The 20,939-nt window shown below is 38.5% G+C and overlaps 1 protein-coding gene across 6 annotated transcripts in view; it reads left to right on the top strand.

Annotated features, from left to right (window-relative positions):
• Window positions 1–20,939, top strand: part of LOC6541715 (angiopoietin-2) — a 93,444-nt gene that overhangs the window by 52,247 nt on the left and 20,258 nt on the right. For 3 of the 6 annotated variants that reach the window (XM_026982826.1, XM_026982825.1, XM_026982827.1), the window contains one exon: window positions 18,580–18,766. In XM_026982826.1, coding sequence (XP_026838627.1) covers window positions 18,580–18,766 — 187 coding nt within the window. Of the gene's footprint in view, window positions 1–1,060; window positions 1,085–10,834; window positions 10,860–17,054; window positions 17,074–18,579; window positions 18,767–20,939 lie in introns of those variants that run through there. The other 3 variants (XM_026982829.1, XM_026982828.1, XM_026982830.1) reach the window with 3 other exon arrangements.

Here is a 20,939-nt window from a genome sequence, read left to right as displayed (position 1 = left end):
CATGAAGACACGGGCACAACAACTTTTCGTTGCTGCGAGTTGGGAGACGACTAGCTAACGCTCCTATATCATACGATGCCAAGTTTCCCTAGCTGATTCAACGAAATGCTCCCAATTTGTACGTCCGGCATCTGCACCATTCAAACTATCATGTCGCCCCTCGAACGCATGTGAGCATCCTATGACAACGTATTTAGATCGTAAACTCAGGAACTCTGCAGTCAGACAGTTCGGTCATGTGTGCGCTGCTTTAAATGCAAGCCTCGACTGATAACACAAATTATGGGAAATTTAGACTCCATGATCTCCGAGTATTTGCGATATGTGGCGTTGATTTTTGTGGCCCGGTCTATACGACATTGAAAATTCGAGGAAGGCCACCGTGCAAGTCCTACGTTGCCTTATTTGATTGTTTTCCGTCCAAGGTGGTTCACTTAGATATAAGTATTGATTCTTTTTTATTGGCTTTGTTCCGTCGGCGTATTAGTGTCCGTGTCCTGGAAAAGGACTGTGGCCGAGGGAAAGGCATCCGATGTTCACGCACCAGAGAATAAATATTTAAAGTGCCTGTAAAATTAATTGAATTCGTTCGTCGGTCATCAGTCCTCACTGCCCCACAAGCTTAGCTGTTAGCTTGATCGCAAAGCGATAGGGCAATGTTTCAGCCACATTCTCTCCCCTTCACACGTACGTGTGCCAAATAGATCGTCGCTGGCCGCGCAATACGATCCCCTTTTGTCAAGGTTGTTCGTTAAACGTTATGTCATCATTTCTGACCTACTCCACTTCTTGCCTCAAAACCCCCTGTGAAAATATTTACCTACTAATTTTGTTGTAGTTAAATTAATAGCATTCTTTATTGGTTAATATATTGCTGGCTTGTGCAACGAATAATACAAAAATTAGTCATATTTATTTTTAAAAGTATTAAACATTGGGCATCTTATTTTGATTCATGAGATAGATTGCCTTGGAAGAAGTTAACATAAAAATATCCCTTATGCCTAATGCCTTTTGGTTACCGCTATTATAAGAATATATATATATTTATATGTATAAGTTAACACGAGTCAACGTACTAGAACAGTTGGCTCAGTGCATGAAATATAATATCGATGTGCTGACCCAGCATTGTGCCGGAAAAACACAGCCCTTCATCTCTAGCGAAAAACCTGACGGATGACAACATCGCAAGACGGTGCTCAACTAGGCGCCCAACTAGTCGTAAAAATTGCTACCCAAACGCGCTATTGCTACCCACGGGCGGCAAAGCAAAAACAAACGGCGCGGGAAAAGTGAAGGTGAAAACTGAAGAAAAAAATCATGTAAGTGGAAACCAATGCTAAACGCATTTTAAGTCTGTTAATATTTTTATGTGCAACGAACCGCTGCACAACAGCGTTTTTTTTTTTTAATAAAAAAAACTATTTTAAAACTATTTTAAACAAAAAAATTATTTTCAACAGAAATTATTTTGAACAAAAATAAATTATTAATCCAGCAAATATACTAAAACACGGGGCTCGTATCAAAGTGAATAAAAGTAAAAATTTAATAATTATTTTTTATAATAGCGCATACGTTTGCTTTTCATTGTTGTTTTATGTTTTCATTCGTCAAGCGCGACAATCGACGCTGCAGCCTTTGTCTTTATTTATTGTTTGTTTGTCTTTGGTCAACTGCTACCGAGACAGGCAGCTTTTGCATATCTAGGCGAATTGGGCCGCTCATGCAGCCTGGATTCTCACAATATAGGAATAATAAACCATACTCCATACTCAGAGTCCCATAGCGAAAATCTAGCTTCTTCTCTAGGACGTGTAACGTCGAATCCCCCAGCAATGGCGATAGATCCATAACAGCTCAAAGCTGTAATACAGGCAATTGTGGCCAACACTTAAACGGAAGAGGGCGCCAGAAACCAACTCGCACAAAATGAAATGGGTCAGTCAATTCAGGAACTGACCAGCCAGTTGGCAGTAACTCATGTCACGCCCACCACAGCCGTGGCCCCCCGTAATTAAAACCTACGAACCCATAGATAATAATTCTCCATGTAGCGTAACTCTAGACGCCGTTAAATATTTGCCTAAATTCTCAGGGTCACAGGAATCATACGTTTCATGGCGACAAGCAGCGATAGCGGCATATCGCATATTTAAAAATTTCAACGGCACCTCTCGCCATTACGAGGCGGTGACTATTATTAGAAACAAGGATAGGGGCGCGGCTGATAATGTTTTATCCTCGTTTGGCACCGTACTGAATTTTGATACTATTATAAATCGACTTAATTTCACTAACAGTGACAAGCGGCCAATACATGTCATTGAACAAGACATGAGCACTTTAAGACAGGGAAACAACATGACCCTGTTACAGTATTATGATGAGGTCGAAAAAAAGCTCACCTTACTCACAAACATAGCTCATATGTCTTACGAGCCGTCGACGGCAAAAATATTGTGCGAAAAATTTCGAGATGACGCTTTGCGTATTTTCATTTCGAGACTTAAACGCATCCTCACTGACGTGCTTTTCGGGGCAAAGCCGAAAGACATGCCGTCAGCTCTGGCCTTAGCGCAAGAAGTGCAATCTAACCACGAGAGGTACGTTTTTGCAGCCAGTTTCGCAAAAAGTCAGGAAGACAAAGATCGCAAACCTACTGCAAAAACTCAGGGTCGTCAACTTGACAAGTACGACCACCATCACCTACAACCAAATAATGCCAAAAATCCGTATTTCAATAGGCAGCATAAAGCACAGGTTCACGCCGACCCGCACATTACCAAAAATTATAAAAGCAACCAGAGTCTATGGAGGTCGATCCCTCATTTTCTAAGATGCTGCAGCCGACCCAGGCAAGTGCCTACCAAAACAGAAGACCAGCCACCTCTGAGCGCACAGGCGCCGTGAGGAAACAACAAAAAATTAACTTTATTACACAGAATGCGGAAAAAAAGACAGGAGCATATGCCGCCACCGCCTCCAATTTTGTAGGGGAAAATCCCTGTTACCCGTCATCAGACAAAGAGTAGCGGGGGTAATAATGAACTTCCTTTAAGATACCGGCTCGTCAAAAAATTTCATTCGACCTCACAAAGAGTTATGGGGTATCCTCCCGGTGAACTCACCTTTCAAAATTCACTCAATTCATGGCACTCAAAACCACTGTTACAAAAAAATGCTTCGTCTCGATCTTTAACTTGAAAGTGACCTTTTTCATTCTACCAGATTTTACACTATTCGATGGAATAATCGGGGCCGATCTGTTAACACAGGCCGGTGCATTACTTTGCCTTGTTTCCGCCCAACTGAAATGGGGTAAGAAGGTTGAGAAGATTTCAAGTGCCAGATATCTCCATGATACTGGGCAACTTAGGCAAGGCCAAATTCTTCAAGACACTGGACCTCAGGACCGGGTATGATGTGGTCTTAGTGAAAAAACTATGAATTCAAGAGGCTTCCCCTTGGCTTGAGAAATGCTTCCAGCATCTTCCAGAGAGCCATTGATGACATTCTCAGATCGACAAGACTTGATATGTTTACGTCAATGACGTAATAATCTTCTCAGAAAATGAGAATGCTCATGTCCTGCACGTGGATTGGGTTTTAAAAACCATAAGCGATGCAAACATGAGAGTCTCAGTAAAAAAGTCAATTTTTAAAAAAAAAAAAGCGCAAACTTTCTTGGCTTTACCGTAACCAGTGATGGCACTACCACCGACCCAGAAAAGGTCAGGGCCATAAAAAAATTTCCGGAACCAAAAACAGTATTTGAGGTCATTCCTAGGCCTCGGGAGCTATTACAGATGCTTCATTAAGGACTTTGCAGCCATAGCAAGGCCTATTTCGGACATCTTAACGGGCGAAAATGGAAGTGTAAGCAGACATAGATCGCGACACATCCAAGTACACTTCAATGAGGCGCAAAAAAATTCTTTCGAAAAACTGCGCAACATTTTGGCATCCGGATTACAAGAAGCCATTCCATCTAACGACGGAGGTATTGGAGCAGTGCTTTCACAAGAGAACCGTCCTATTACAACGATCTCGAGGACATAAAAGGATAGGGAAATAAACTACGCCACAAATGAAAGGTAATTATTAGCCATCGTTTGGGAGTTTGCCAAACTGCGACACTCTTTATATGCGATGAAAGATATAACTATCTTCACCGACAATCAGCCATTGTCATTCGCGCTTTTCGCTAAAACGCTCCTTTGTTCTCTTTAAAAATAAGAAACGAAACTCGATCAACTTCACCGACAAGGAGTCATTACTCAATGACCTTGCGGATGCAATATTCCCCAAGGGCGTAAACCGCCCTCTACTGCGATTTGCACACGCTAGCAACGGTGCAGGACGAATTAGTCCGGAGATTCCCGACTGCAAAATTCTGGCACTGCAAAAACCGTGTTACAGACACAAAGGAGGAAAAAGAATTAGCAGAGCACAATAGGGCCCACCGGTCGGCTCAAGAAAATATCAAGCAGGTTCTCACCGAGTACTACTTTCCAAAATGGCCAAACTGGCCAATGAAATTGTCCAAAACTGCAAAACATGCGCGATAGCTAAATACGATAGGCATCCAAAGACAAGTGATTGGCGAGTCACCGATTCCTTTACATGTAGGAGAAATGCTACACATAGACATTTTCTCAACGAATAAAAAATATTTCCTCACTTGCATTGATAAGTTTTCGAAATTCTCCGTCGTACAGCACCTGCCGTCAAGAACAATGAGAATTTGAAACCGGCCTTACAGATCATTCATTTCTTCCCAAAGGCCAAAGTGATTTACTGCGACAACGAGCCATCGATAAAATCGCACACGATCACGGCCATGCTAGACAACCATTTTGGCGTCAACATCGCAAATGCGCAACCCCTTCACAGTGTCTCAAACGGGCAAGTGGAACGCTTTCATAGCACTTTACTAGAGCTCGCCAGGTGCCTGAAAATCGACAAGGGCATAAGTGACTGTGGTAGACTGTGATAGTCTTGTAAGCCACTACCACATATAACAAATCAATCCATTCGGTCATCGATAAGAGACCAGTCGACACAATACAAGAATACACGGACGACGCCCTGAGGTCTAGGGAGAATGCATCTCGGCAAAACAGATTCTTCGAAGTGGGCGAAAAGGTTTTGGTCAAAACTAATAGACGGCTTGGCAATAAACTCACTCCTTTGTGTGAGGAAAAGGCCATACAAACAGACCTGGGGACCACGGTCCACATTGAAAGGAGGGTGGTTCACAAAGACAACTTAAAGTGACTCACTCGCTTAATTTTAAACTTTTTATTATTACTACCTATTATCAGCCGTTTGGCAAACTTCAATTTAGTAGACATTAAGTCCGTTGCCAAAGGCACGATGTTTTAGTTGTAGGTTAAAATTAATTGGTGATGGGACAAACCTCAGCCAACAAGAAAAACCGACTAAAAAATACATTTCCACAGGTGCAGAATTTTCTTGTTATATTTGTTGTCTTGTTGTTATTTTCTTGTTAAATGAGATGTTTCCACAGTCTCACATGAGGAAGTTGCTAGAAGTGGAACGCCGGATGCCGGCGATCTAGAAAGAGTTAGGTTCACAGAGTGGCAGTTGACACAGTCAAACAATAGGCAAATCAAAATTAATACTAGAGCACAAAGTCAATTCCAATTAATAACAACTGTAAATCATATTTTGCAAACACATAAAAATATCCAAATTGACACCGACTCAATTGACTCATATATATGAGACACAGCTGGCTAGGAATAGAATGCTAATGATCGAATTACAGAATTTAATGTTGGCTGCAACACTGGCGAAAAATAATATTGTTAGTCCAAATATCCTAGATCAAGCAGACCTAAAATCAGTTTGGTTGAAGGAACCCACAGATACTCCCATAGGGGATGTTATGTCTGTAAAAATACTACAGTCTCCTAACAGGATACACTTTAGTTTGGTTGAAGGAACCCACAGATACTCCCATAGGGGATGTTATGTCTGTAAAAATACTACAGTCTCCTAACAGGATACACTTCATTATCTTATTCCCCAAAATAAAATGTTCTTGTAAGAAAGTCACTTGCAAAGAAGTCATGCTGCGAATAACCGACAATATGGTAGCAAAGTGTGGAGAAGAAGTCCATACAATCAAAAACTGCACCCCAACGCCGGAGGCTACCTTTTATCAAATATCAAAGGAAAGCTCATGCGCCAGGGAACTACAAGTAGGCGTGCTAGCGCATTGCGAGTCGCAGCCAAGCGACCTACACCCGCTAACCGGCGTGGATAAGGGAATTATCATCATCAATGACCGGCCAATCACGGTGGACAACGGGACAGAACTCTACCTACGTGGCACACAGCGAGTTCCCCATCATTGAACATAAACGCCAACAGAGATATTCTGAGTCTCCCTTATCTTGACCAGCTGAGTGAACGTAACTTGGAGTTCATAAAAGAGTTCGGGACTTGTACTCCGACTAAACGTCGTAAAACATATCTTTATTATTTACTCTGCAAGACCACAAGGCTGGTAGTTAAAAAGGGAGGGTAAACAACAATCTTTCCCCTCGGAGTAGTCATCGAAGGAAGCCCTTCACCTATGGAGAAAAACCTGACGGATGACAACATCGCAAGACGGTGCGAATTATCATCAATTAATTAATATACTGTATGTATGTTATGTATATATGTTATGTATACATACATAAAAGACATATAAAGAAAATACGGAGACTGTGGTCTGTCAAACTTACCCCACCTTAATCCTAAGCGATGAGATCTCGACGCGTTGGATCCTGGGTGCCGCTATGCATGCTGATGAGATTATACATACATATATATTCGTGCACTAATTATTTGAAGAGTAAACAAAAAGAACGTAATAGACATAAAAAATATACACTAAGTATACTTACGTGTATATATAATTGTATCGTAGTATGGTTTGATTCACTGCGGCATGCTTTGACCGCTATCTAATTCTCCAATCACTTGAATCCCGTACTTGTTTTAAAAGTTATTGTTTTGTTTTTGTTTTAGTTGCATTCGTAATCAGAATGCACCGGTTCACTATTTATAATTGCTGGTCATAATAACGCGAGCTTAATTTGCTGATTTTCTTTTATTGTCACTGCTCACACATTGTTCGTGGACTCTGCCTTTTTAGATGTACTCATTGAGGCTGCGGAATGCTGGACACAATCCTTTCCGGATTATGGTTGTCGGCACTACTCCGCTGCCCTGACCGCTTGTAAGCCTTTACTAATCTGAATATCGCTATAAGCACCAGCAATACCGCGATGAAATTACGGGTACGCTGTACGCCCATGATCTCGACTTTGTGGTCGATCACCTTCACGATTCCCTGCCGCCCATCTTAAGATTTTTTTTGTCTGGAATGGCCAAGATATTTTAAACAAAATTCTTAAAATCTTCAATTAATCTGATAATGAGATTTCTGAGCGATACTGCTTTTAAATGATTACCCTAAGCCCGACAGTGATGGAGTCTCTTCCTTTTGTTCTTAAAAATGTAATGTTTCGAAATTTGCAAGTAAAACTGATCTCAACAAATACATTTCAATTGCTAAAATCAGTATTATTGCTAAACTAATTAATTATGCCTGGGCGCACACAAGACTTTGAGGCGCATTCTCAGGTTGATATCGAGATCAGTGGAGCTGTATCCAACCTGTATAAATAACTTATTGAGTTCCCCAAGGTAGCTCTCTTGGCCCTTTGCATTTCATTATTTTTAGACCCGGTACTCATAGATTAAAAAGGTACACCAGACTCGTTAAAAAAAAAGCGTTTTCGATCCTATAAGGAATGTATAAATTATAAGTTCTTTGTGAATTAGTTTAATATTTCTCGTTATAACCTGGAAACGATGCTTCAGAAACTGTTGTGCGCAGGGGACATTTTTGAGCACTTTACAGAAGGTGGCGCCGACTGTTGTCTTGCAGTGGCCGATGTTGAGATTTGTCCTTCTTTCCCAATCCTTAAATTCAGAGTAACGGTAAAAATTTTTAGTGCTGTCCCGGCTAAGTTAATAGTCCTGCCAGTCCTATGGGGGAATTTTAAGGTTGTCAATATGCGTAAGGACCGTCGTTATAACTGGTGTCCTGACAATTGCGAAAGCTTGTTTCCTAGGGGTTTGTTTGTTCTTAGAAAATCTTTTTCACCAACTTGATAGCCCTTGTAGGTCCCATGTTTGTTTACGTGGTCAAGGGTCTTTTCTTAAATCTGTTGGATTTTAATTGCTAAGGAAGGCAATTAATTAATAGGGAAGGTTTTCTGGAAGTAGTTTTTGCTACCGCTTGCTTGGATCGATGGCGTTTGTATTTTGCCATTGAACAGGTTTTGTAATTCAAAAATGTTTATGTTGCTAGCTGAAGCATTTTAGGAAAAAATAGTCTGTGGGTCCTGTTGTGCACTGTTATAACGATTTCCGTTTGCTCGGTTGTATCTGTTACGTCTTGTACGAAGCTTTTCGTATGCTTTGTTCCCAGGCTGTTTAATGGGTGATGGATAAACGCCAAGTTCGGTAGGGAGCATTGTTTAGCGTTTACTACCACAGCATTGACAACATCTTGTAAACCGTAAATCAGATTTTTCCAGCTAAAAAGACTTTTATAAAGCACCTATAGTAGCTTCCTATGCCCAGAAAGTATTTGAATTCGAAAAGCGTTTTAGGTGGGGAAAGTAGTTTTATGGCTTTAACCTTTCTAGGCGAGTAGACACTATTCACCCCAAGTAACGCTCGTTTTGAATTACTTTAATTAGGTTTTGTTTTCTAAAGTCGATAACTTATCTAACTTGTTTAACCTATCTGGATCTGTTCTTTTTTTATCCACAACTCAGGGAGGGTTGGTGTATGGAGATCTTGATAGCCTTATCACGCCGCATTCAAGAAGAAGAAGAACCATTGCATTGCCGAATTCGGTTTTTTTCGTGGCGATAGGAGGTTTTTATTGCCGGAGGATCGTCTTCAATATCGATTTTGATGAAGTTAACGTTTTCCGCTTTAGTAAACTGGATATTTTCAGTTCCGTTGCTAGGGTGTTAAATATTTCCCATAAAATCGAGTTTCGCGCCCACTTGCTCAAGTAAGTCAAGTCCGATAATGCCGTTAAAGTCTTAAAGGCGGATAATAATGAAGTTGATTTTTATTGAGATTTTTATTTTATTTTTATTGCTTCTTGATTCAGCTTCTTGAGCTAACGCTTATGCTGATGGCAAGTCATGCGGTTGTGACGGAAAAACGACAATTCGTTCTGCCTGGATTTTTATCGTTCAGAACACTGTTTCGAATGTGCCCTACTGGTATTCTTCTAGAACTTTCTCGTCTGACGAGGCCTTATTGTTATCTCTATACATGTGTGTTATTAAAACTGCCACGCACACACTTTTGAATATTATATTATTATATATTATATTATTTATATATAATTTTGCCTAAAAACTTTTTGCTACGCCCACTCCAACGCCCACAAAGCGCACATTACTTTCACGCACATTACCACACTTTTGAAAAATGTTATAATATTTTTTTCTTTTTTTATATTATATTTTGTAAATTTATGAGTTTTTAAAAAACTTTTTGCCACGCCTACTCCAACGCCCAAAAACCGTACAAAACTCTCAACCGGTTTAAAAATAGTTGTGATTAAAAGCTACTCACATGTTCCTATATTATCGTCGCGGTCTGTGATATTTTTTCGCCACTCGCCGCTCCGGGCAATTGCTTTGGAGTGCGCGATCAGTAGTTCTGTTGCGCGTGCAGGCCACCCGATATCTGATAGTTTGCAAATTCGCCTATCGTTTCGTTAATGATATTTTTCTATATGTCCTGTCTACGGGAGATATTTACAGCGTTTGTAATTAGGCACATTATCAGTAAATACATTCTTTGAATCATTACTGAGCAATGTGATAAACAACTTACTTAAATAACTAATTTTTACCCGTTACTCTATTACTACAATTCTTGAGAAGTATGTAACACGTAGAATGAAGCGGTTTTGATCTAGTAAAGTATTCTTGAATACTTCAGAATACTGGCCAAGCCAATGTGCGCCTGTCTGTGCATCTCTCTATATGTAAGTTGAGATTTCTGTAACTATACATGCTAGAATGTTGAGATGAGCGCAAGTTTAAAAGATTCTTCACCCACTCCTATGCTCATTAAACAACCCAATACCTCTCCCCAAGCGCCAGGTATGCACTATACATGAAAGCAACGAGTACCGATACCTAACATTCCATTACAGTAAAACCTATAACAAATTCTACCAGAACTGTAACCTTGAAAATTAGGTGCTGATTTAGGCCGTAGTCGCGACCGATCAGCGACCAAATGCTAAGGTGTTTATTTTCGGTAGTACAAGGTTCGGTTTAATTTACAAGAATAATAAATAATAAAATACAACAATTTTCAGTTTTGGGCAAAAGCCAAGTTGAATACAAGTTTTGACTTAAATTACAAATATTAACAAACACCAATGGTTTCCCGTTCTCGGGAACAACTTGTTAATACAGTTTGAACTGGTGATTGGAAAACTAAATAAAATTTCGTTTTCATTGATTATTAATGTACGAAAAGTAATATTTCTGTAATAGAAGTTAATTATGTAAATCGATTCACCCAGTATATTCATTCAAGCCAAATTAATTGGGATGAAAATCATATTAAAATTGTGTGCTCTTTGCGATCTAGTCTACACACTGCCCTTAATGTTAATCCCTTCTGATTTGTTTTTGGTCATAAAGAATGGTTCGCCCATACAAGTTGTTACGAAATTTATGTTTGTACTTTGTTCTAGGTGTATACAGTAATCCCTTATTTAGTCGATTACGGTGGATATGCAATGCTATGAGATCGCTGATCGCTACAACCGTAAAGGCACACGTTCCCTTTACCCCCGTTACCTTCAACCTTTACAGCGGGTTAAAGCCATGCTTAGAAATTGGCAGAACAAACAATAAAATGAAAAAATTGAATACAACCTGTTATGTGTGAGCGTGTTATTTTATTTATCGAAAATAAATACTTTTTTAATGAATCAGAAGCGAACTTAACCTTTCATAAATATGAGACGACTACACCATACTGCCGCCATAAAAACTCTAACATTTTTTTGTTTTAGTTTCAATTACATTTTAAGCTTTTAAGAAAACGAATTAGAGTATTGTACAGCTGACATGAAACGATCGGAAAATTATGAATAAGAGGGATATATATATATATATATATATATATATATATTATGTGGGAATTGGTTCAAGTAAGAATACTCGCAGTGGTAATAGGTATTAAATGTTTTGATACTTCTACATTGCAGCCCTGATTAAAATGCATCCCTCGATAAACTGATAGAAAGGGATGGAGTGTAGAGTAATATAGCTTAAAAGTGTAGCAAAATATTTATGTTCTTCAAGATTTCACATAGACTTATGACGAAATGTATTATTGTTCCCAATCTTTTGTTGTTCTTTACGTAAATTTCGTCACCAACTTTTTAGGTTTTTACAAAGTCTTTTGTTTCGTTGTGGAATTCTAAATCTTTCTCCTGTTTATTATTTTTTCAATGGTTTCTCTCCTTTCTGCTTGTTGTAGGTTAGGATCATTTGCTACCTTCCTACCAAAAAATAGATCGACTGGTTTTCTGTTAGTAGTAGAGTGAATAGAGTAGTAGTATTTAATTATAGATCTGCCTATAAGATCTCTTATGGAGCTATGGAGTTTTTCTGCCTTTTGACATCTTATGATTTCAGTTAGTGTTGAATGGAAACGTTCGATTTGTTCGTTTGCCGCGCTATGGTAGAGTGGAGTTTTGAACACTTCTATATTATGTTTTTCCTGCATCATTCTCATTATTGGACCTGAACAAAGCGATTTTTCGTTATCTATTTCCACCATTTTTGGTATACCAAAATTCTTAGTACTTCCCCTAGAGGTTGTTTTACATGTTGGGTCGCCCTAGATTTTATGATTTTCGCTTGCACGTATTTAGGAAATTTATCAATCACGGTTAGGACAACTTGTTTACAGGTCAAGTACAGGTCGATGTGGACAATATGACCTGGATATTGGGGTATAGGTTTTCTCTGTATTTCGGGTTTATTCGGATGCCTATCGTATTTGTGTTCTTTACAGATGCAGCATTCCTTTACGATTTTCTCAATTTTAGCTCTCATTTGTGGGAAATAAAGTTTTCTAATATTTGCTGTTTATTTTCTTTTGCGCTACGATGAGCTCTTTTCTGTTCGTTAATCATTCTATCATTATGCTGCGGGTATATTTCTTGTAGAAGGCCTAAGGTGCGTTCGTCCGAGTGAAGTCCATTTATAACAGAACGGTTTACTCGTTTTTTAAGATTTCAACAAGTTTTTCCACATCGAATGAGGGTTCCTCTATGGTATGTCTATGATAGCTTGGAAAAATTATATCAAATTTATAAGAGGCCTGGTTTCCTATTTTCAGTATTATTTGATTCTTAAAGACGTGGCTCCGTAGCTATTGGAATTAGTCTTTCTGCCGAGCTGTTACTACTGTGGACTGTTGCGGTTAGGGTGTTTATTTCATCGTTTGTTTGAATGGGTGGTCTACTTAATGCGTCTGCTACTACGTTAGATTTTCCTGGCTTGTGTAAAAGTTCATGATTATATTCTTCAAGGATTGCTATCCAGCGCTTCATTTGGTCATTCCTACTTTTGGGACTTGTGGCATACGTGAGTGATTCGAGGTCTGTGAAAATCTTTACTTTAGTGGAACCGTAAAGGTAATTGCGGAGTGTCCGTACCGCCCATATGATGGCAAGCATCTCTTTTTCGTTTAGAGCGTAGTGCTCCTCGGCTTTACTCAGAGTTCTTGAAATAATCATTATGGGTCTATCTTCTTGGGACAGTACTGCTCCTATTGCATAGTCTGAGGCGTCCGTTGTCCGGGTGAATTGACATAACTTCCTCAGATGCAAGAGTTTTCTTTAGCTTCATAAAAGCGTCCATTGCATTCTCATCGAGACTTATTAGAGTTTTGCTTGAAGCAGTCTTGGAGATTCGGCCTCGGCCCTCCTCCCCTATTAAAAGGCTGAAAGGGGTTTAGCCAGTTTTGCGTAGTCTATTATGAAACGCCGATAAAACCCTGAGAGTCCCAAAAAAGATCGAAGGTCTTTAAGTGTCTTGGGAATCTGCGATAGCTCTTACTTTTTCTGGATTTGTTTTAATTCCACCGTCTGCTATCAAAAATCCCAGGAATTCTACCTCTTTTCGAAAAATTCACACTTGTCCAACTGAACCTTCATATTTACCTCTTCTAAAGTTAGGAAAATTTTACTAATGTACTAATTTACTAATGTAGCTTGAATGCTGTTTTTCTGTTTTGCTAAATATGATGATGTCGTTTATATAGATGAGCATCTTACACCGACGTTGAAATATAGAGGGGGCGTTTTTTGAGCCCAAATGGTAATCTCGTAAACTCATATTACCCTGATAAAAAGTACTTTTCTCTATGTCGGATTTCCTTAGGGGAATCTGATGGAAACCGCTTTTTAAATCTATAACGGAAAAGAATCAGTTTTTTTTTCAAACTGTGCAAGGACAAAATTAATGTTTGGGATCTATTTGGGTACCTATTGGGCGGAATGGTAGCCATATTCAACTTCCTATAATCAATCACCATTCTGAATTTTTTTGGCCCGATGGATCTACCTTCTTAGGTACGATCCATATCGGAGAGTTGTAGGGTGATCTTGATGGTCTTATGACTCCATTTTCGAGTAGCTCCTGTATTTGTTACCCTACTTCTTTCCTGCGTGCTTCTCGATAGTGTCTTGAATAGATAGGGTCGGTGTTAGTACTTCTAATCGTTGCTACCACTATTGTTGTAAACGTTAATCTTTCGTTTGGGTCACTGAACAGTTTTGGGAATTCTGAGCAGATTTTTTTCATAATTTGTTTTTAAGTGTTATTACCGCGTTCTAGTCTGAGGGTTGTTAATTTAATTTTTAGTTTGTTTGCTATCATTATGAATCCTTGTCTTGAAATATGTCTATTCCTATTTCTCTTATGGTGTCATATCCTATCAGCGCCTCAGAAGACTCGAGTGCTGGCAAGAGAAAAAATTTGAGGTTACTGTTTTTGAATCCGAATGGGTTGGCAATTACGTGGTGAGTCACAAAAACGGTGCGACCAACAGATCTTACATGGAAGGTTTTTTCATTTTTTTTTTTTTTTTGGATTTATTGCATATTTAGGTAATTATGCATATTTATGTATGGTAAGAAGGAGGATGTTACTCTAAAAAATTAAGATCAACGAAGTCGGATTCCAATGGTTCGTGGTTGTCTAGCTCCTGTTCTTGATCATATTCTTGTGCCTCACTATATTCGGAAGCTGATGCTCGCTCAACTTCAGACACATATTGTTTTGCGTTTTCCAGGTATTGCAGTTCGTCCTCAGTTGTCACATGGAAGTTCTTTTGTCTTTTGTCAGTCTGCCCAAATGTCTGCTGTGCCATTGGTCTTTTAGTTATGATGTCATTAAAAGGTCTGTTCATGTAGTTTATGCGTCTTGTCTGCATACTTTGATCCATATCCATTGGTTCCGGCCGCGCTTGGGGCTTTGGAGCCGATGGGCGTGGAGGGGGTGCCGAAAAGTGGTTTCCCTGTGGTTGGATACTACTTCTGTAATATTGCTGTTGTTGCTGTGGTGGGTTATAAGCTCATCGAGGAGTTTGTGGCATATAGGCCAATTGCGGAAAGAACTGTTGCCTAGATGTTTGAGAGTTTGGTTGTATGTTTCTTCTTGGCAAGGGTGGTGCTGCTCCAGGAGGACAGTTGAATTTTCTGGAATTGACCTGATTATTATTGGCGTAATTGATTCTGAACTTTTGATTTTCTAACTTCTCATATAACTGGAGAGCCGATGGTAAGTCATCTGGTTCTCTGGATCCCAATAATCTTGGTAAGTCGCCGTTGAGACCTCTTAGAAAGGTGTCCAAGGCCTTGTCTCGAGAAGACTTAGCAAAAAGATCCATTGAATCTCTGCTCATTTCCATACAGGTAATTTTATTCAAAATTAGCGACAAGTGAGTATAGACGCGTTGATAAAATTCTGATACCGTCTGGTTGCCCTGAATTAGAGACGTCATTTGGTACTCTAGTGTAGTGACATCTCGGTTGTCAGCGTAATGAGTCGTCAAGCATTTCGAGATAGCCGTCCAGTTTAAGGGGGTTTGATATGATTCTAAGACCGAGCCAGTATTTCCCACGATCTTGATCCTGATGACTTTAAGAATCCCATAGTACCTAGGTGAGCCGGCCGTTGTTGAATAAATTTGCAAGATTCTTTCTACAAATTTTTTCCAAGAACTGAATTCTCCTGCTTGTCCTAAAAATTCCCTAAGGCATTTTACTACATCTGGAACTCTGACCGGTTCGTTCATGGTGTTCCCCTCGATGTTTACTGAATGGTCCACTAATTGAAGGACCCCTGGGTTTAACCTATCCTCTATCATTGTCTATACCATTACTAATTTCATCCTGCAGACCAGCCATATTGATGGGAAGAGGACAAAAATTAAGGCAAAAATGAAAGAATAATGATATTGTATGTTTCGAATGCTTTGCAGTATGATAATGATTTTTATAAGTTCTTTCAAAAAAAAAAAAAAATTATAATTTGTAATTTCTGTTGTTTTTAATTAATAAAAAAAAATTTGACTTATTTAGGTTTAAGAAGTTTTTGTTTTTAAATGCTTGATTTTACCAATTATTTCTTTTTAAATTGATTTTTTATAAATTTTATTTTAATTTTTATTTTAGTTTTCTTAGATATCCATATTTAAATTAATATTAGTTTGGCAAATATCTCCCTTCCGCCTTTTTGTCTTTTGAATTTCGCGGCTATGTACAAAGCGCTACAGAGTATCTGGCAATACTATACATCATTTGAAAGGTCTTATGATTAGTTTGGATATTGCGTTCAACAGTTATAGACGTGTAAACATGGAGTTCACTAACGCCGAAATTCGCGCTATTTTAAAGTTTTCCTTCGTTAAAGGCAAATCCGCCAGAGAAATGGTGAAATCCGTGAGATTAATGGTGTTTTGGGGGATGGTACTCTATCACTTCGAACCGCGGAGGAATGGTTTCGACGATTCAGAGCCGGTGAAAACGACCCCATGGATAAGCCAGCCGGCGGAAGACCTGCGACGACAAATACCGATCAAATCATGGAATACATCAAGTTAGACCGGCATGTGGCATCTCGTGACATCGCCCAGGAGATGGGAGTTAGTCACCAAACCATTTTAAACCATCTGCAGAAGGCTGGATACAAAAAAAAAGCTTGATGTTTGGGTGCCGCATGATTTGACAAAAAAACCTTCTGGACCGAATCAACGCCTGCGATATGCTGCTGAAACGGAACGAACTCGACCCATTCTTGAAGCGGATGGTGACTGGGGACGAAAAATGGATCACATACGACAATATCAAGCGAAAACGGTCGTGGTCGAAGGCCGGTGAATCGTCCCAAACAGTGGCCAAGCCGGGATTGACGGCCAGGAAGGTTTTGCTGTGTGTTTGGTGGGATTGGAAGGGAATCATCCACTATGAGCTGCTCCCATATGGCCAGACGCTTAATTCTACCATCTACTGCGAACAACTGGACATCTAGATGGAAACAGATTATCGAACAAAACGGCGAATATTTGAACTAAATCCGATTATAAGGCATTGAAAAAAGGATCAAAAAAGCGGAAGGGAGATATTTTCCAACCTATTATTAAAGAATGATATTTGAATTTATTTACTTTACTTGAATTTATTTTAACTTTTTACTTGAATTTCAGTATTTCTAAAAATGCTTGATTTTAATTATTTAAAATTTACTTTTTTTCCTTATTTTTATTTTAAAGTTTATTCCTTTTGTTTTAGAATTTCAATAGTTTAATTTGATTATCTATTTCTTTTCGATTTGTTTTACTTTCACTTAATACTGCTTACATTATAAAATACATCCTGGACTGGCTGGCAGGTAGTCTTCCTTTTCGCTGATCTACTGGGGTACCTCTTCCAGAACCACCGAACCAGTTGTCTGCGACCAACGTCTGCAAACCGATGTAAGTGAGTTCGCTTGCTTCTTGGACTTGATTGTTTCGCTGGAGCAGCCAATTGGGTGCTTTTATCAGCGGCAGTTCGTTTTAATCCTTGGTAGCCAAATGGGTGCACTTACGGGATTTTTTTTCGGTTTCTCAGTTCACTTCGGATATGATGAGAAACTTTTTTCGCAATAACCAGGGCAGCCAATCGGGTGCACTTACAGGTTGCGCGAACTTCGCGTTGTTTAACTTGACTTTAGTACCGCGCACAAGCCCTTTTTAACGTTGGGCGCCAGTTAACTCCAAAGAGAGTTTCAATTAATAAAAATAATATATATATATTTTTTATTTAGTGTTATGACCATAAGGTCTTTATTGATTAATCGCAAAAACAGAACTAATTTTAATTTTGAAAAAATTTGTCCCTACCTAACTTCGCCTGCCCACCTATGCTGCTGGTGGCTCATACCGAGCTCTGCTTTGATTTTTGCTGAACTCGCTGGTTCGCTGATTCTCACGGAAATTGGACAGACATTGGCTACGTCTGCAATTTTATGTTATGCAGGTGCAACGTATGTTTCGCAACCGGACGCTCGTGCGACCCCAAGTACCTTTGTTGACGAGTGTTGCGTAAGCGGATACGTGTGCAGCTCCAAATGTTCTTATTAAAACATTTGTGGTGTTAACTTATATAAGCATAAGTCACAAGCCGCGTCGATCTAGCCATGCCCGTCCGTTCCGTTCTTATAAACGCCTCGATCTCAGACACTTTTAAAGCTAAAAAATTGTGATTAGGCATGTAGATTCCACAGACATAGACGCAGTGCAAATTTGACGCCCGTCCGCTCTAACACCCACAAACACCACCGCTTTTGAATTTTTTTTTTCATTTTATTATTTGTTTTGCCAACTTCCACCGGAATGCAAAAATGTTTTGTTCACGCTAACTTTAACGTTCATAAACCATCGATAAAATTATTAAATCTTATTGCTAGATTAATAGTTAGAAATGCCAAGCAATTATCTCTTTCAGAAACGTGTCTAAAAGTATCCAAGACACTTCGATTTAAGAAATTTTGGCTCTATTAAATTTCAAACAGACCTAAGATATATTTTACAAAATTATTAAATTTTTATAATAATTGTATGCTTTTTTTTTCAATTTGAAACTATAGATTTCTTCATTCCCGAATTATAGGTATATAAATATTGAGTATTATTAATTGTTAATTAAACTAACAGTGATAAATTGAACGGTGTAAAACTGTCGTGAGGATCGCAACGTCCACATGCAAAAACTAAAACTAAAAACTAATCCTAGTCGCTTGGCATTTACAAAATATGTCCGAGTGGGCTGATATGGAATATGTCTTGTTCATGGCGTTGAAAACTTATCTTAGTTCGTTATTTATACTAAAAGTGTATAAGTATCAATCTTCTTATTAAATCTCTTATTTTTAGATATGCCCAGTACTCACATTTTAAAATACACTCAGAGGCAGATTATTATAAACTTGAAATAGACGGATATGAAGGTAACGCTGGAGATTCGTTAAATGACCCATGGTACGGGTCAAATAATAGCCCATTTTCAACCTACAATAAAGATAATGATCGAAGCTCGCTCAATTGCGCAAGCATGTTAAAGGTATGTTTACATTTATATATATAATAAACTTTTTAGGTGATAGATTTAATTAAAAAAAAAAATATTTTTCTTCTTATAATCTTTATTGGATAAGTTTCACAAGAGGTCAGTTATGAACTAATTTATAAATGTATTCTTTCGGCCCATAAAACCTTTTATAGAGGATTAACATAAGCCTCTTAAGTTCTACTTGGCTTTATATGTCAAGCTTGCCGGATCATTAAGTTGTTAACGTTAAGCGGTTGGTGTCTTGGGAGAATGTTATTTATGAAGCTTTTGAAGTGTGAAGCTTTCTAAAAATTCGGCTTTAGCTTTTTATATGAAGAGTGAATATGTCACTATATATACATGTTTAGTGTTTGTAATCATTTTATTATACCCGTTAGTCGTAGAGTAGAAGGTTATACTAGATTCGTTGAACAGTGTGTAACAGGCAACGTTTCCGACCATAAAATACCATAAAATCAATCGACTCGGCGATCTGCCTATGTCCGTCTGTCCGTCCGTCCGTCTGGCTGTCCGTCTGTCTAAAGACACTAGAATAACAAGAATAACAAGTAACGGCCATACATTGGTTTTGCACAATGCAGCCACTTTTTTTGTGGCGGCAATAATTTTTATACACAGATGTTTTTTATTATTTTTATAAATACATAAAATTAAAAACTTTAATTTTGAAAATGTTAAAAAAAAACAGATGGTGCCCTTAGTTTTCCGAAGTCCGATTCTTTCGAGTAGTTTTTCTCATGTATGAAAAGATCTAATGATCTAATGTTCGCTTTCTTTTAATCAACGATCTGTATTTGTCGCAACTGGATCCCTTAGAAAAATCTGCAAAAAAAATAATTAAGCAGGACCAGCGGACATAAGCACCTAAGAATCACTCACTTCATATATTTTTCCCACGTCGCAAGTGAATATTATTCCAGTATAAAATAATTTAAGAAATGAATTAGGTATTATTATGTACATTTATTCATATATTACTATTTGTATGATGTATTCAAATAAATATTATGTTAAGGCAATGCAAAATCAGCAATTTTTACATGGTAGCAATAGATCGAAAATAATATAGATTGAATTTACAATACATACATACGTGTACACACATACAGTAGTCGACTGTTGCTGTATGCGTACAAAAGAGATGCTGGCTCTAGAACGCTCTCTCACTGGCTTTTGAACAAAAATTTGAAAGGGCCTGGAGCCAGCACAAAAAAAAATGGTGTGCAAAAAAATCGTATAGCATCTGGTTCTTCAAATGTCTTTGGTCTGGCCATGTCTATCTTTCTGTTCTTCTGGCCAGTCGAGAAGAGATCTCGAGAACTATAAAACAAAGAATGTTGAGATTAATCATGCAAATTCCAGAGACATAGACGCAGCGCAAGTTTGTTGACTCTAACGCCCACAAACCGCCCAAAACGAACTTTTAAAAATTTTTATATGTGTTTTTTTTTTTAATTTCTATAGATATGCCAGAAAAATGTGAAAATTTCTCGTTCGCACTTCCACTAGCTGATCAAGGGGTATCTGATAGTCGAGGAACTCGACTATTGCGTTTTGTCTTCTTTTATTATTTGTCTTGTACATTTTTATCGATATGTCAACCAAATTTTGGTCGCTCGAGTTGTCAATGATAGAATGCTTAGGCCATCGCCACCCTCCAAACACCCCCGGGTAACGCTCTCAGCATAGAGCATTCAACCTGGCACCGTAACAGTCCCTGGATTCCAGGAACTCAGCAAGTAAATGAAAATATCCGGAAGCAATGCTAACCTTAGGCGTTTCGCAACGCTCTTACACTCTGTGTGTAGCTTAGATATAAGAACAAAGTACAATAAAGTCTCAGTCTGGTTTTATTTACGAAATGATAAGCTCGAACATTTATTGAAAACAAAGCTTTTTTCCATCCGCTCTACAATAACATAACCTTTCTACCTTGGCCATGACGTAACAGGAGCAGTAAGTATTAAAGACTAAAATCGCAAGAAAACAGGATTAATATTTCAATCACAATAATTTTACACAAATAAAACATGTGAGTAAGCCAGAGGAAAAGTGATCAATGCCAAAACAAATTAAAAACAAGGTGAACGATTCCCCGCCGATCAAATACCCTTTACTCAGCAAGTGGGAGTGCGAATAAGAAAGGTTAAACCATCAAAATTCA

This window comes from Drosophila erecta, unplaced genomic scaffold (assembly GCF_003286155.1).
Source record: "Drosophila erecta strain 14021-0224.00,06,07 unplaced genomic scaffold, DereRS2 tig00000219-arrow-pilon, whole genome shotgun sequence".
Taxonomy (NCBI): Eukaryota; Metazoa; Arthropoda; class Insecta; order Diptera; family Drosophilidae; genus Drosophila; species Drosophila erecta.
Note: the sequence above shows the minus strand (reverse complement) of the source record. Positions and strands in the feature narration are given on the sequence as shown.